This window comes from Notamacropus eugenii, chromosome 1, assembly GCF_028372415.1.
Source record: "Notamacropus eugenii isolate mMacEug1 chromosome 1, mMacEug1.pri_v2, whole genome shotgun sequence".
Taxonomy (NCBI): Eukaryota; Metazoa; Chordata; class Mammalia; order Diprotodontia; family Macropodidae; genus Notamacropus; species Notamacropus eugenii.
The window spans coordinates 249,295,270-249,311,605 of record NC_092872.1 but is presented as its reverse complement, the minus strand read 5'-3'; the positions used below and the strand labels follow the sequence as shown (position 1 = coordinate 249,311,605).

The window sequence follows — 16,336 nt, the reverse complement described above, 5'->3', positions numbered from 1 at the left end:
GGGAGTCACTAACCGTTACTGTAGGAGAACACATATGAGGAAAATTCTAGAATTAGAATTAGCTTCATTTTGTCATGATCTAGAAACTAGTCCACAAAGTTGAAAAGTTTCAAATTACAGACTCCCAACATGGAGAGTAAATACAAAAACTCCTCACTGAGTTTTCATACATTTTGTACAGTCCACCAAATATCCACACCAAAAATTTTAAAAACAAAGTTAATTATAGAATTAACATGCCTTGGCATAACCACAATGCACAGTCATCTCAAACTTTTAAAAGGCTAAAAAAGAAGAAAAGGTATATTAAAATTTAATTTTCCCCAGAAATGCCCTTTCACAGTTAATAAAACAGATTCAAGACCTTCATTCAGAGCCTAAATACAGTTTTGTAGCAAAATTTTCTAAACAAGGGCTAGGTGAAATGTTAATAACCAACAGTCAATCCCTAAGCCTAAAGTGGAGAGATCAGTCCTTAAATAGAGACGCTTCGTTCTTACCCTGTTTTTTGCATTTGCCATCTTGTCATGCTTGGCCTGATAAAGAATATCCTGATAAGTGGAGGCCAATGGCTCTTCAAGATTCACCAGCATAGCATTGGGGTTTTTCAAAGCACTAAACGTATCAGCAGGAACTCTACGTTCAATGGCTTCATTGATGGCAATAACAGCAGCATGCACTGGAAAAATAAAAGTGCAGAATGTTAAGTTTATATGGAGAGGTACTGCAGCTCCTTGAAGGAGCTCAGTAACTTCCTGAAGGTACCACGCCATTCTCCTCCTGTTCAAATCTGGGCCAAAGCACTATCCTATATAGTCTGGTTCAGATATGGACTGAAGGAGAAGCTTTACTAGCTGCCCCTACAAATGCATATCATAATTGGAGTAACAGATATCATCCACTTTCATCTTTCACATGGGAAAAATGAAGCCAAACTTTCTGATAGTTAAAAATCTCATCTAAAAATCTTTCCAATGCCCACAGCTTGAGGCCACCAATACAATATCATCCACCAACAGAAACATCAAGACCAACCCACCATCCCCAGGCAGGATCTTTTCCATCAGGATGGAAAAGACCTTAGGCAAACATCAATTGATGTGATGCCTCACCTGATGTTCATGATTCAGAGGTTATTTCTACTGCTACCTCTCCCAAGAAATCTTGGATGATTTTGATTCATGGGTAGGAAATACTTTTCTAAAGAGAATCTTTAAGGCAGCCTTTTGCTCTATCCAATTGCTTAATGAATTTGAAATACTCACCAGATCCTTTCAAAATCCTAAACTCTATGATTATCACAACAATCTGAACTATCTGAATGTGTTTTGATAATCCCACCAGAATACATAAAATCCCTTGTCCTTACATGCTGCTTCATCCACAGACAGCTCATTTGCCAGAATTCCCCCTATTTTACTGAAGGCAGGCATCTGAATCCCATATTTCTCCAGTTCACTCTTCATATTGTTGATCTCTTCCTCTGTAAGATGGAAGGAAAAAGTTGATTCACACCCTTTTCTATAAAAAAGCCAATAAAAAACTTCAGGAAATAAAGGTAGTGGGCATTCACCAAATCTTCACCTATTCAAGAACATCAAAAAATCCTAATAACAACTGAGGTTAGTCTAAAAAGAAGACATGCAACAAAGTTTGCCATAGACAAAAAATTGCAGGAATGGGGCAGATGGAGGAGGGGAAAAGGGAGAAGGGGAGATACATCAAACACCAAATGACAAATTACATATCTCATCTCTTGGACTTTTTCAGCCCAAGTTACTATTTCTCATCTGCTATGGTGGAGAGAATCCTAGGCTTACAGTCAAGGGACTTGGGTTTGATTCCCACATCTGATAAGACTAGCTATATGACTTGAGGTGAATGGCTTAAAAGACACAAAAGGAAAACAATTCCAATGTGAAAACAAGAAGGGAAATAACTGTGGAAACCAACATGAATACAAATTGAACTGACTGACCAACATAGATTTTTAAAACAAATACACAGAAGAGGGAAAGCAAAGGAGGGCCACAGTATAATGACAAATGTGTGGCATGGTCCCGTTGGGAGTGAAAAAGCTCAGAATAAGCTAAGACTCACAGGGTAAAGGCAAAAAGGTCTGTTGTCTTTTTTTAAACCACTCTGTGGAAGAGAGAAGGCTCAAGGAAAGGATAGGGCTTCTGCCTGAGATGAGTAACACTATAATAAAAATGATGGAGAAAAAGTGAAGATTCCTGACTCTTCCTCTGATTTTCTTCTGGTTGAAGAAAGCGATTTCTGGACTACAAAGAACAGAATAAAAATGGCCAGCAGAGAACCAATAAGAACAACAAAAGGAAGAAAGCATACAGTTGACCTTAGTTAATTTAAGTCACCAGGTCGAACAAAAAATTACAGCCCAATGTACTGGCAGGCAGTTGAAGAGGCAATGAACAAGCAGCTGGGACTGCTCAACTTCTGTCAGAACTCTGGGAAAGAGAATCGAGAATGAGAGAACTACCACTGAATTATAAAGGGAAAATAGCATCAAAAACAGAGAATGACAAATGCAAAGCATAGCCAACGAACTTGATTTTAATATCTGGCAAAAGTCTGTAACACTATTAAAGGAATGGCTGGTGATTATCTAAAAAATGTAGCAGAGATCACAACTTTATTTCCTTTTTGGTAGGGTGACTAGAATGATAGATGATAAAGGAAATTCTGCAGATATAGTTTACATAGATTTTTGTTAAGTATTTGACAAAGTCTATCTATCACGATGTGAAAAAATTGAAGATAGGAAGGGGCTAGACGAGATGTATCCAAATTGGTTGAATGACCCTACCAAAAGGTTTGATGTCAACCTGAAAAGAAATTTCCAATGGAATATACACAAGGGAGCCATATTTGGCTCTGTACTATAAAATATTCTTGTCAATGACTTAAATATTAAGTTATAGATGACATTATTTTGTCATGTAGAACTGAGATTATAAAATCTGCAGATGGCACAAAGCTGGGAGGGATAGCGAAGTCATCAATAATAGGGTCAAAATCCAAGAATGTCTTGATAAGATAGCATGTTGGACTAAATCTAATAGGATGAATTTTAAAAGGGATAAAGTTAAGTCTTATACCTGATTTCAACAAAGCAACTTCGAAAGTCTAAGATCCACCATGGCTAAAACTCAGTTTATCTACAAAAGATCTAAGGGCTCTTGGGAAAAGAAGGCTCTTGGTAGCAGTACAGTGAGTCACCAATGTGATTTGGCAGGTGCAAAAGCCAAAGCAAACCTAGTGAAGCCAGAGATCCCTTGCATTCTGCCTTCTCTAGCAACACCCTAACCACTGTGTTCAAGTAGGGGCCCCCATCTTGACATAACATTTATAAGGTGGACACTGTCCAGAGAAGTGTAATCAGGAAGTGATCATGCCATGTTAGAATTTAAAGAGTTGGGGCTTTCTAGCCTGAAGAAAAGAATGGACAGGGACATAACAGCTATCTTCAATTATCAAAGGACAGCCATGTAGAAGAAAAGAAATTAGACTTATTCCCCTCATCTAAGAAGAAAAAACTAGAGACAACAGATAGAAATGGAAAAGAGGAAAATTTGGGTGTTTTAGGGAGACCTGTTTAACAAGTGAAGTTATCCAAAAATGGATCAGCTACCTTGGGAGATAGCTAGAAATCTGAGGAAAGACTGAATGATCACTTCTTAGGTGTGCTATAAAAAGCATTACTTTCAGGTATCAGTTTGGAGGGAAGGATTTTTTAAGATTCTGTAATTATGACCTACTTCTAGGGTAATATAATAAGTCAAAAGATTAAAAAATGAAGCAATGTTTAATGGTGAGATATCCTCACTTACCTCTGATAAAAAAATCCCCTATATAGAATAACAATGAGTCATTCCTTACAACAGATCTACAGTTCCAATACACATATACAATTCCCCCCCACACACAACCTCTTTGCTAATCCTGTCTCTTCTTTCTTGCTTTCATATAACTTGTTGCGCTGAGTAAACATGAGCATATATTTGCCCAAAGTAAATATATTCAGAATACCACATAAACATACATTTCCATAAACATTAAGTAGGAATATAAATAAAAGGCAAATTTTTTTTGCCTTTTTTTCCAGCCCCACTCCAATCTCACCCCACATCAGAACCATTTAAATTCCAGGTACATGACTATGGGCACAGCTGACTGCTGAGATGATTTCTATACTTCCTTTATTCCATAAATCAACCAAATCCACACACAAAAGTAAAACTCTTTACCTGTGAAGTCAACTTTGCCATATAGGTCTTGAATCTGGGGAGCCAGCCCCAGTTTGAACAAGTACAAGCTAGAAGACAAAACATGAGGAAAAATTAGAACTCTTTGCTCTAACCTGTACATTGCTATTAACATGCAGCTGCTACCTGCTTTTCTTAGAAGCATTAAAGGATAAGGGGAAATTAGAAAAAGAACTAGGTAACCTTTAAAAATTCAAGTTCCCTATGTCATGGCTTTTTGAAAGTACAATTTATTTCTGGACTGTATCTTTACCTGCTCAAAAAAGAAGCTTATTATTAAAGTCACATACAGTAAAACTTTAGCTATCCAAAAATGTTGGTTTTTGTTTAAACTGTTTTAGAAGAAAATCTTTCTGAAATGAGTTATAAATTTCTCTCTCTTCTTAAATAAAGGCTACTGAATAAAAAAAAAAACAACAAACTTTTCTTACTGATTGAAGGTCAACATAATGGTACAGGACTATACTATGGTGAAGTCTTCAAGCCTGAAGTATGTGGAGTTTTTTCTCGCTATACTTCAAAGGCTTCCATGTTGCTGTGGTTTTTGAGTTCTTGGTTTTTTTTCAATCCTCATCCTACTTGCAATCTGACCCTTCTGGTATGGTTAACGACTTCCTCCTGGATACTCTTTGTACCCCTAACTTCTATGACACTGCTCACCTCCTGATTCTCTTCACTTCCTGGCTCTCTCAAACTCTTGGGCTGAATCATTATCCATCTCCTATCCTATACATGAGTATTATCCAACGCCACCTTCTCTTCTTCCTCTACATTTTCTCTGATGAGATCAAATATTACTTTTACATGTAGCCCTAATATCCTCAACATCCATGCTGCATCATCAACTGCCTATTAGATCCAGAGATCCAATACCATGATGTGCCCCATCAGCATCCCCAAATCAAAATGGAATTCCCATTATCTTCTTCCCTTCTACTGTGGTCTCTCTCTCCTCCAAACTTCCTGTCTATCTGCTGAGAGTACAATGGTCCTTTAAGTCACTCAGGTCCACACCTAAAGAGTCAGGCTCCAATGCTCAATTTCCCCTCTCTCGCCAGTCAGTTGGCTTAACTCTGTCTTCTAGAACATGACTTTAAGCAATCGAATGACATCACTCTGGTTTGATCAACAGTTTGTTCAATCATTAAGTATTTGTTAAGTACCTATATGCCAAGCATCATGCTAGGCACAGTGAGGACAAAAAGACAAAAATAAAACAGTCCCTGTCCTGAGGCTCGCATTCTATTTGGTGAAATAACATACATTATAAGTATATACAAAATAAATTCAAGATAATTTTGTTGGGGAGAAGCATTAGCAACCTCAGAGAAGGCATACTAATGTTAAATGCTTTCAGTCTGTGTTTTACATCATCAATTAAGACTTTCTTACCCACCTCACACTCATTTTCTACAATGCCATTACACACCAATGAAATCATAATTTGTTGAAGTGTCTAAGTTTTCAACAACAGAGGTAATTACACAAATATGATAAAATTTTTAGAGATCTGAATCCAAATTAACTGAGGTGTTTGCTATATAGGTCAGGAATAACTATGCTTTAAGGAAGGGATAAAGATAAATAAAAATACAAGGCAAGAAAGTGGCAGGTAACCAGGACATGGGAGCATAACCTGCTCACAACTTCCTTTAGAAAAGAGATGAGAAAATGATAAAATGAAGAAGGGAGGAAGGGAGGGAAAAAACATGCATTTTTAAAGGCCTATCATATGCCAGGCCTTTAGCTAAGCACTTTACAAATATTTTCTCATCTGATCTTCGCAACAACCCTGGCAGGGAGGTGCTATTCTTATCTCCATTTTATGACTGAGGAAACTGAGGCAGACAGAGAGTAAGTGACATGCCTAGAGACACACAGCTAATAAGTGTCTAGGGTCAGGCCTTCCTGCTTCCAGGCCCAGCACTCAACTCATGTGCTCTCTTGCAGAGAAAAGGGAGCTATTCAAGTCCATCTAATAAAATCAACAATAGGCCCTCAGGAAGCAGACTACAAACCACTCCCTCATTATTGTCAGAAGAGCTACACCAATGTCAGACATTGAAAAAAAAACAGAGGTGACAGCAAGAGGAAAAAAAATGTCTCATTCCCAAACAAAGTCCTCACTACATACAAGAACTGCTTAGATTCTCTGTGCCCTAGTTTATTTTAGATGAGGGCAAGAGTTTCTAACACTTGCTTCCTTTCAGTTGACACACTACTGGCCATGGTCAGCTCACTTTCCATAAAAATGCGACGTAAGAAAAGGGACCACAATTCACACACTGGAGAACACAACTCTAGAGAGATTTTCTTAGAACTGCCTAGAGCTGCCAAGCAATGAGAAAAAAATCTCATCTTGAGACACTGCTTTGGGAAGTGAGCTTTACCTAAACACAGCAGGGCCTGAACTTCAGTCTACCTTGCAGAAAGGACAAGCCCAGAGAAGCAAAGTGACCCTCTGCTGGCTTTTCCTCAGGCACAGCCACCACCAGCTTATCAGTCCAGGGAGGCCTGGGTGTATCCCTAACCTGAATCATGTAACCAAGAATTTGTCCAATCTGGACCCAGACCCAGTCCATCTGGAAATTCTCCTCTATGGAGGTATTTCAGGAGCTGCAACTCCTGCCCTACACACTAACTCAAAGAGTTTCCTAAACACTTACTACTAATAATAATAGCAAACATTTATGTAGAGAGCACGCACTTTAAGGTTTTTTAAAGTGCTTCATGCACATCATCTCATTCGATCTCTGGTGTAACACTGTGCCAGGAGCTCTGAGAATTACAAAGGAAGACAAGAAAGCTAAGAATAAAATCCCTCTCCTTAAGGAAATAACAACCTAACTGCGTGTGGGTGAGGGGGGGAACTACATAAATGTGCCCATTTTATTTGGTGTTAAGTTCATAAGCAAAAAAAAAAATTATTTTTTAAAGACAAAGACCCATGAAATAAAGAACATTCCATTATTAAATGCTAAAACATGTTAGGCAGCAGTGGACAGAAAGACAAGATGAAGACAGAAAGACCTGGGCGGGAATCCTGTCTCAAATAGGCCTCCATCTAGAATATGGAGGTTATACATACACACATACATACATACACACACACACTCGTATGTATACAGTTTACACAAAGTGCTTTGCAATCCTAAAGGTGCTATATAAGGGCCATGCTAGCTACCATGACTGTTTTATAGCCAATAAGTACCACAGGCATTCAGAAAAGGCACAGATGAGAGCGTACCAGAATAGCCAGTGTCCATAAACAAGGCAAGATTTGAGCTTGAGTCTGGAAAGGTGGGTGTGATCTGAACAGGTGGAGAAGACAGAGAGGACAGCTCATAAAGAGAAAAGCACATGAACAACACCTCAACCAAGCATCTCTTCCTTCCAATCACAAGTCACAAGCAAGTTGTCTTTAAAGGGGAAACATCCATGATTTTAAAGGAGACTATGTGCTCTACTCATGCATCTGCATTATTCTTCCTTATGTGTCTTCACCACTAGATTTCTGTGCTACATATTCTCATCAGATCAATAAGAGAAAATGAGAGAAATGTGTGGATTAAAATCACACACCTATTTCCACTAACATTTCTAGAACAGACATGAGAATAAGACAGTGATGCTCCATTTTTCTACCTCATTCGTTTCAATCACAGCTCTGTGCTCTCTAACCAAACTAACCATCAAATAAGTGAAACATATGTCCCACAATGGGAGAGTCACTGCTACACCGCTCCTTCCCTCATCAGTTATTTATCATCTTAAATTTGGCTTAGGGCTAGAAAATGGAAGCAGGTCATCTTTCACTGACTCGGGAGGATATGGAGTAGCTCAGTCATACTATCTGTCACACAAGGGATAAAGATGCTGCCACCAAATGGCTGCCTGGGTTGGCATAAGTGTTAACTAATAAAGAAATGACCTGATGCCACCACTTTGTACTGTGTGCGTTGAGTCAACTAACGAGCACAAAATTAGACCAAAATTACTGAGCTAACCAAAGTGAAACCAAGTTGTTTCAACTTGACTGCTTTGATACTTTACATCCATACATTCAACTGGTTCTTCCACAAATATTTCAAAGAAAGTTATATGTTTCTGGCGAAATTTAGTATAATACTAAAGAATCAGCAAAAAATTCTGAATTTATGATTCAATTTGCCATGTTATAACAAAATAGTATCTATAAAAGTTTTCAAACGGACAAATCATTTTTAAAAAGAGACTTAATGAAATTGCAACTTTGGCTAAGGTGGGAGGAAAGGAAGGGGAAAAAGAAAGGAGTGGAGAGGAGGAGAGAGAGAAGCAGGAATCAGAGAAAAACAGAGACAGACAGAGAACGGTAACAAGTGACAGAAAAGATTTACAAGAACTTTCTCCTGCCAAGTCAATTTCTACTCATTTCCCAATTTTAAAGCTGATGCTTCATGCTCCTTGGTTCTACATTCATGGAACATAATGTGCTTATTTCATTTAGGCTCTAAGATACCACTGCATTCTTTTTTTCAAGAAGACTGGTTACCTGAGTGCATGGATACAGTAGATACAGCGCGGCATGTTCTTTCGATCATAGATGTCTGTGGTTTCAGGGTAAAAAATCTGCCCAGAAATAAAAGCAGAGTAAGATATAAATCAGTAGTCATTTCATCTTATAACATCCAACAATAATACAAAATGTACCCACATTTCCTATGTGGGATAACAACAGCAAAGTTTTCTAGATATTCTAAATATCCCTCCCAGTCATTTTATTCATAGTATCGATGTGTCTTGCCTACCTCTATCATCATCTCATAGCAAGGGAGATTCTGAGTCATCTTCCTCTTTGTCTGGCCTCCCCTTCCCTGATATCAGTGTTAGAAGCCCCACAGACCTATCAAAGGCCAGAAGACCTTAGGGTAAGACTGTGCTAACATTCTAAACAGGAGGTATCAACCTCAAATAGAAAAGGATCCCTGCAGGTTGCACACTGACTTAGAAAATCAAATTAAGATTTATCTGTGTTGCACTACACTTTATTTCGTTAAACATTTCCCAATTATATTTTAATCTGTTTCAGGCCCATACTCAGGAGTTTTTCAGCCACAAGTTTGTTCTCAACTTCTGTTCTAAAAGACCAGAATTCCAGATTAAATCTTGACTTCTGGAGCACGTAAACTCTGCTTGTCTTCTATTCTCTAAGTAATACAAATGGAACATGCCCAATCTACCTGTATCATGCAGGGTCCTCATTCTTAGTCATCTAGTTTCACTGACTTAGATGTAAGCTAAGGGTCCACGAGTCTCTGGCCAAACCCTCACCCTTACCACACCAAATCATATCTGTCCACCGTACTTTGTCTTTTGGAATGTGGTTCCATTTGATTGAGGTCAGACCTCAATTAGCCTAATGTACCAAGAAACACACAAATGACCACCTCTGTTGCAAAATGAAATTCTATCAACATTACTGCTTGTCCTAATTAATTCACATACCACTGTAAGTGTTAAAGAGAAATATAAGACATGGTTCCTAAGAACTGATCACCTAATGGGATAGGAATAAAATACAGGAAAACAATAAACCATAAGAATCAATGTCATTACATATTAAACTGTAGTATGGTCTATAAGTGCTGGAAGAAAGGAAAATCAATGAGGGCGGAAGTAATCAAGACAGTGCTCAGGAAAAAAAGTAAAATTTGACTTAACTGGGACCCTGAAGCACTATTCAGGAGGGAAAGGAGGGGAAAAGATATTACTGAAAAAAGAAATAACATAAGGAAATACAAAGAAACAGTAATGAACACATTGTAACTGTAATACAGGATGGATGGGGAGCATATAATCACACTATGGATAACTTTCAAAGTCAGACAAGAGTTTAACTTGATACAAAAGGTCAGAAGACATCACTGTAGGCCTTTTTTTTGGTTTGTTTTGGGAGACTATATAAAATAGGTGGAAAACCTGTGGCCTTGAGGTCAATGTAGCCCTCTAGATCCTCAAGTGTGGCTCTTCAACTAAATTCAAACTTCACAGAATAAATCCCCTTACTAAAAGGATTTGTTTTGTAAAACTTGGACTCAGTCAAAAGGCCATACCCAAGGACCTAGAAAACCACATGTGGCCTCAAAGTCACAGGCTGCCTATCTCTGCTCTAAAAAAAAAAATGAGGAGTGACATGAGAATAATTTTCAGGAAAACTGGTCTGATAGTAACTGACAAGAAATAGTGGAAGGAGAAGAGAACAGAGGTAAGAAAAGAAGGCAAACCAAGAGTCTATTAAAATAATTAAGGCATAAGATCATGAAGGCCTAACAACATAAACCATCAAGATCATAAGCCAAAAGGAAGCCCAATAATCATAAAGAAAAAAAGAAGGCCATAAAGGCCTTAAAAAGAACTCCAAGGTGTGCAGATGGGTGTCACTAGTCAAAGAGTACAGCCACTCACAAACATAGAGGCTATAATCGATAAAAAGTTAAATTCAATTTCAGGCATGATGAGCTTGAAGTGAAATCAAGATACCTAAATGAAAATGAAAAACTTTACGTTTCAATGAGTGAAGAGAACTGAGGATAAAAATGAAAGAATCGTCAACATGGTTAAAAGCCAGAAGTCATTAAAAAAATCGACACTCTTGCCCCCACCTACCTTGAAAGGAGGGGAGTTGCCTATTTTCCCCTGATGCTATCAGGCTCTAGACACCTTCTCTGGACACTTAAAACTCCACAGCAGCAGCCTGCTCCCCATCTGGGCACCCTCTGCTCCTCACCATATCTCTCCTCACCCTTGGCTGTTTGCCCTGAGACAACTGCACTAGGAGGCCAAATTTCTACAGACAATGATAATCCACATGAATGAAATCTTTAATGATTAACATACTTCCACATTCCAATCATATCCTCCCTACCCATCCTAATAATCATGAAATCCCAAATGCCACTGACTAAACCCTGTGTTCTGCCCTTGATATTTCCTTACCCTATCTGCCTCAATCCACACCACTCTGAAGCTACGCACCACCCCTTCAACTGTGCTCTCTAGAATGCCTGCTCAACAGATAACAAGCTCAAGCTGGCTTCTATCTTAAGTCTTTCCCTTTCTTGCTCAACACACATACTGACAGCCCCTCAATACTTTAATCTCTCAATTCCTCAACTTATTTATATTCATGTGCTCCGGAAATAAGATGGAGAAAATCACATAACTGTGCTGAGTGCACTACAAATCTGTGTTACATAACATCAACCGTGTCCTCACTGTGTGTGCCCAGGCAATCCTTTTATACCACCGTATTGATTCACTGTTCCACTCACTGCAGTTGTTTTTCTAAACCTTTCCACCCCTTAAATACTCCTTCCTTCTCCCCTCTTGGCAAAAAAACAGAGGAGAAAATGATATGAACGAAAGTACAATCAAAGATGGAAAGGGTGGCCAGGGAAACTGGGTTTTCAAGAGAAAACCAGGTCTCAATGAATCTAAGACAGAAAGAGCGAGTCCTTGTCATTTCTACCTTCATCAGGAGACATTTCTACCTCTTGAATGTGCCCCATGTTTCCTACAACACTGACACTGCCCTAGTGCAGGCCTCTATCCCCTCAATACTAGTCTACTGGAATAACTTGCTGGTTGGTCTCCCTGCCACAAATCTCTCTGAACTCCAGTCCACCCTCCAGGAGCTGTCAAAGTCATGTTCCTAAAGCACAGCTCAGACCATGGCACATTTCCTCCTCCTTTTCCACCCTCCCTCCCGTTCAATCAATTGCAGTATCAAATGCAAAATCTTCGCACACCCTTCTTGCTGTTCCTCAAGCAAGACATTCCATCTTCTGACTATCATTTTCACTGACTGTCCTCCATGCCTAGAACAGTCTCTCACTTTATCTCAGTTTCCTTCAAGTACCATCTTCTGCTAGCAGACCTTCCTAGTTCTTAATCTTAGTGCCTTCCCTCTGAGAATATCTTCAATTTATACTGTACACAGCCTGTTTTTCCACAATTGTCTGCATGCTGTCTCTCCAATCAGACTGTAAGCTCTTTGAGAAGATGGAATTGGGGATAGGAGGTGAGGAGGGGTCTTGTTTTGTATTCCCAGCACTTAGCACAATGCTTAGCATATAGGAGGCACTTCATACATTCTTGCTGACTTAGGATAAAAAATGAAGATAGACTAGATTAAAAAGTAAAGATTTGTGGAATATACACAATTATAAAGTAAGAGATGGAAAAGATACCATCAAATAAAAAAAAGAAATGGTTGAGTATTTACGAGGAGAGATACTATAATATAGTATCAGAAAACAGAATGAAAGAGTGTCATAGAAGGAGTTTTAAACAGTATTTATTGAATGTATCTGAGAGATGAAGGAAAACAAGAACAGATAAAAGTGACTGGGCTATTTCTACAACTGGCTCATTTACATAAGAGTTAACAGTCTAAGCTGAGCAACTTGAGAGGTCTATTAGAATCCAATAAAAATGATTATTTACAGGTACATATGTATACATATGCATAAATGTAAAAACACAACATTCACATATGTATACATGCATACACTGTGTAAGTCTGATGAAAAAATTTTTAAAATCAAGAATTATTATTATACTTCAAAATGATGTGTCAGTCCGGCATAGCAAATATGGCATTTGATTTGGTATCAGGAAGATCTTGGTTCAAATCCTGCCTCGGAAGCTGTATGACACTGGAAAAATGACATAAACTCTGTGTATCATGATTTCTTCATCTGTAAAATGATGGGATTGGATTTGATAACTGCCAAGGTCTCTTTCTACTCTAAATCTATGACACTACGGAATTATTTTTTGAAGCACCACAAGAAAGTACTTTTAATCCAAATAATTCAAAGTTCTTGCCTGCCTAACATCTCACTGTAAACATATGAATTCTTATATAACTGACAATGAATGCTCTCAAGAAATCATGTATGTGACTCAAGAGAGTATTCTGCTGTCAATAAAAGCTCAGGAGCACAATTAAATCATAGTATTTTATAGCTATCGCAAGTATTAACAGTGCTCTTCATGTCACTCCACGAAGAGCTAGCAAATCTTTGCCCAATGGGGACACTATATAGGAAACAAGAAAAAAAGAGGAACAGGAAATTACAGGTACTTAACAAGGCCAAGCTAGCATTGCTGTAAAAATTACAACGCTTGCATTTCCTGGCTTTTGTGGGGCTCAATTCTCTTAATTCTCCCTCAAACAACTGCACAGAAAGGAACCTTGATACAATTGTGGAAAGTGCAAAGGTTCACAACTACAATTTTAATGCCACAAGAACATCAATTAAATACTTATAAGGCACTGACCATGTGAGGAGCTGTACCAAGCATACTGGATACAAAATAAAACAAAAATAATTCCTACCCTGGAGAAGCTTTGATTCTAATGAGGGAAACAATATGTGCATAAATAGGGTTATGAGAGATAAACAGAAAAGAGACAAAAGGTAACCTTAGGGAGAAAGGCAGCAGCAGCAGAGGGATTCAGAAAACCCAAAGCTCAGCACGAAACAAGGCCCTAAGTATTTGCTCATGTCTATTTAAATTTCTCACTTCTACCATACTGGAAATATAAAGCTCTTAGTTTCAGTGATACTCTGCAACCTATATTTGCATTTTAAGTTACACAACATGGCATTTGAGGATTTCAGGGGAAACTAGGGAAGTTAAGTGTCATTTCCCTAATACCACACATAAAACACAGGCAATTCAGTAATATTATCACCAAGCTAAGAGAATTCACAGCAAAGGTCATCATAGAACTGCCTGAGGAGGAGGAAGGGGGGAAAGGGAATCCAACAGGAAAAACATTTTCTACCTCCAGATTTAAGTGTTACATTGGAAGGTCTCCAAAATTGTCCTTACACTTGTTAAAACCAAACTTACACATGCATCTGTGGTGTAAGATAATGAAGGTGGACAGCAGAGATTTATTACTGGGTCATTAAGATGAGGAATACAGAATAAAAGAAAGGAAAAACTGAGGCAAATTAGTAGATAATGTACTGTTTAAATAATATTTCATAAAATATTTCAGATGTATCTAATAATTTTAGAAGACTTAAATTAGATAATAACCATTCAGACACCTAGAATTTATTTAAGCTCCTACTATGGGTCAGGCACTATACTAAGCACTGGGGATACAAAGAAAAGCAATAAAACAGTTTCTGTTCTCAAGGAACTCAGAGTCTAAATGGGGGAGACAATATGCCACCCACTGTGAACTAACAAATATATAATAAACTGGAGATAATCGCAGAGAGAAGGCATGAAGATTACAAAGAACTGAGAAAGGCATCTAGCAGAAGGAAGGACTTGAAGAAAGATAAGAGGCAGAACTGAGAAAGGAAAGCATTTCAGGAATGGGGAGCAGTCAGGAAAAGTGACTGGAGTCAGAAGATAAGAGTATCTTGTTTGAGGAACAGCCAGGATGACAGCGTTGCTGGGTCAGAGCACCTGGACAGGAGTATGGGATAAGAAGCCTGGAAAGGTAGGAAGGGGTTGGACTATGAAGTGCTTTAGAAATCTAACTTAAGATTTTACCTTCCCTTCTCACATCTCAATGTTCTGGAGACAGCTTGAACTCAACTCATCTTTTCTCGCCATCTCGAATCAGGGACATCCTGGCTCCAAGGCGCCTAAGTTCGCTCTGACTCCTGGCTCTCTCTCAACCCTTGATATCCAATCTCTTGCCAAGGCCAGGTGATTTCACCTCTGCAACACCTCTGACATATTTTCCCTTCTCCATGATTCTGCCACCATTCAGGCTGCAGGTGCTCATCTTCCCTTATCTGGACTATTGCAATAACCTGCTTGGAGGGCATCTTCTTGACACAAGTCTCTCCCCAAACCGGTCAATTCTCCATTCAGTCACCAAAGAGATTTTCCGAGGGTGCCAGCCCAACCATCTCATTCTCTTACTCAATAAATTCCAGTGGCTCCCCATCACCTCCAGGATCAATTACAGAATCTTCTGACTGGAAGTCAAAGCCATTCACAACCGAAGCCTTCCACACCTTTCTAGTCTTCTTATATCCCACTGCATACTTTTCAACCCAGTGACACTGGCCTCCTGACTGTTCCCCCAAACAAAATACTGCATTCTCTTATGTCCAGGCATATTCTCTGGCTGTCCCAATGCCTGGAATGTTCTGCCTCCTCATTACCTCTTGGTTTCCCTAAATGTACATCAAGTCCCAGACAAAATTCTACCTCCTACTGGAAGCATTTCCCAATCACTCCTAATGGTAGTGCTTTCCCTTTGTTAATTACTTATTTATCCCGTACATAGCTTTTTGTACATATTCTTCCCATTGGAATGTGAGCTTCCTGAGGGCAGGAACTTTTTTTTTGCTTTTTGCTATACCTCCTCATTTAGCACAATGCCTGTTATATAGTAGGTAATTAATAAATGCTTACTGATGGAGTGAACCCTGGAGATGACCAGGGTTGGGGAACAGATGGAGTTGGAGATGGAGCAGGAGAGGAGGGTGCAGTGACATGGTCTGACCTGTGCTTTTGAGGATGGACTGGAATGAGGAGAGATTTGAAGAAAGCCTGCCCCTCCCCCTGCCCCAAGCAGCAGTAGTTCAAGTTTGAGATGATAAAGTTCTATACCAGGGTGGCAACAGTGTCAGAGGAGAAAAGGTATCATATACAAGAGATAGAAAAAAGGTAAAAACAACAAGAACCTGAAAAGTGATTGGATGGGGCATAGGGAGGTGTGAGTGAAGAGTCAAGGACAACACGTTGTTGGGAGCCTGGGTGACTGGGAGGATGATGGTACCCTCAACAGTAACAGGAAAGGTAAGAAGGAAAACAATAGTAAAAGACTTCATCAGCATGCCGATCAATACAGTGACCAAGCATAACTTCAGAACACCGATGGCAAAGGACATCTTTTCCCTCTCAGCAGGCTACAAGTACAAAACATAGTCAATGGGTTTCTTTACTATGCTTAATCATACCTCTTCATTCCAGGAGACAGTGCTATTGGAATGGATAGTCACTGGAAAGTGACAGCAATTTTT

The 16,336-nt window shown here is 39.0% G+C and overlaps 1 protein-coding gene across 1 annotated transcript in view; it reads right to left on the bottom strand.

The window, feature by feature from the left end:
- IQGAP1 (IQ motif containing GTPase activating protein 1) overlaps positions 1-16,336 on the bottom strand; it is a 115,690-nt gene that overhangs the window by 69,186 nt on the left and 30,168 nt on the right. Inside the window, exons 5-8 of the mRNA XM_072628492.1 lie at positions 8,818-8,894; positions 4,269-4,336; positions 1,370-1,483; positions 501-679 (exon numbers count right to left, since the gene is read on the bottom strand). Coding sequence (XP_072484593.1) covers positions 501-679; positions 1,370-1,483; positions 4,269-4,336; positions 8,818-8,894 — 438 coding nt within the window. The remainder of the gene's footprint in view (positions 1-500; positions 680-1,369; positions 1,484-4,268; positions 4,337-8,817; positions 8,895-16,336) is intronic.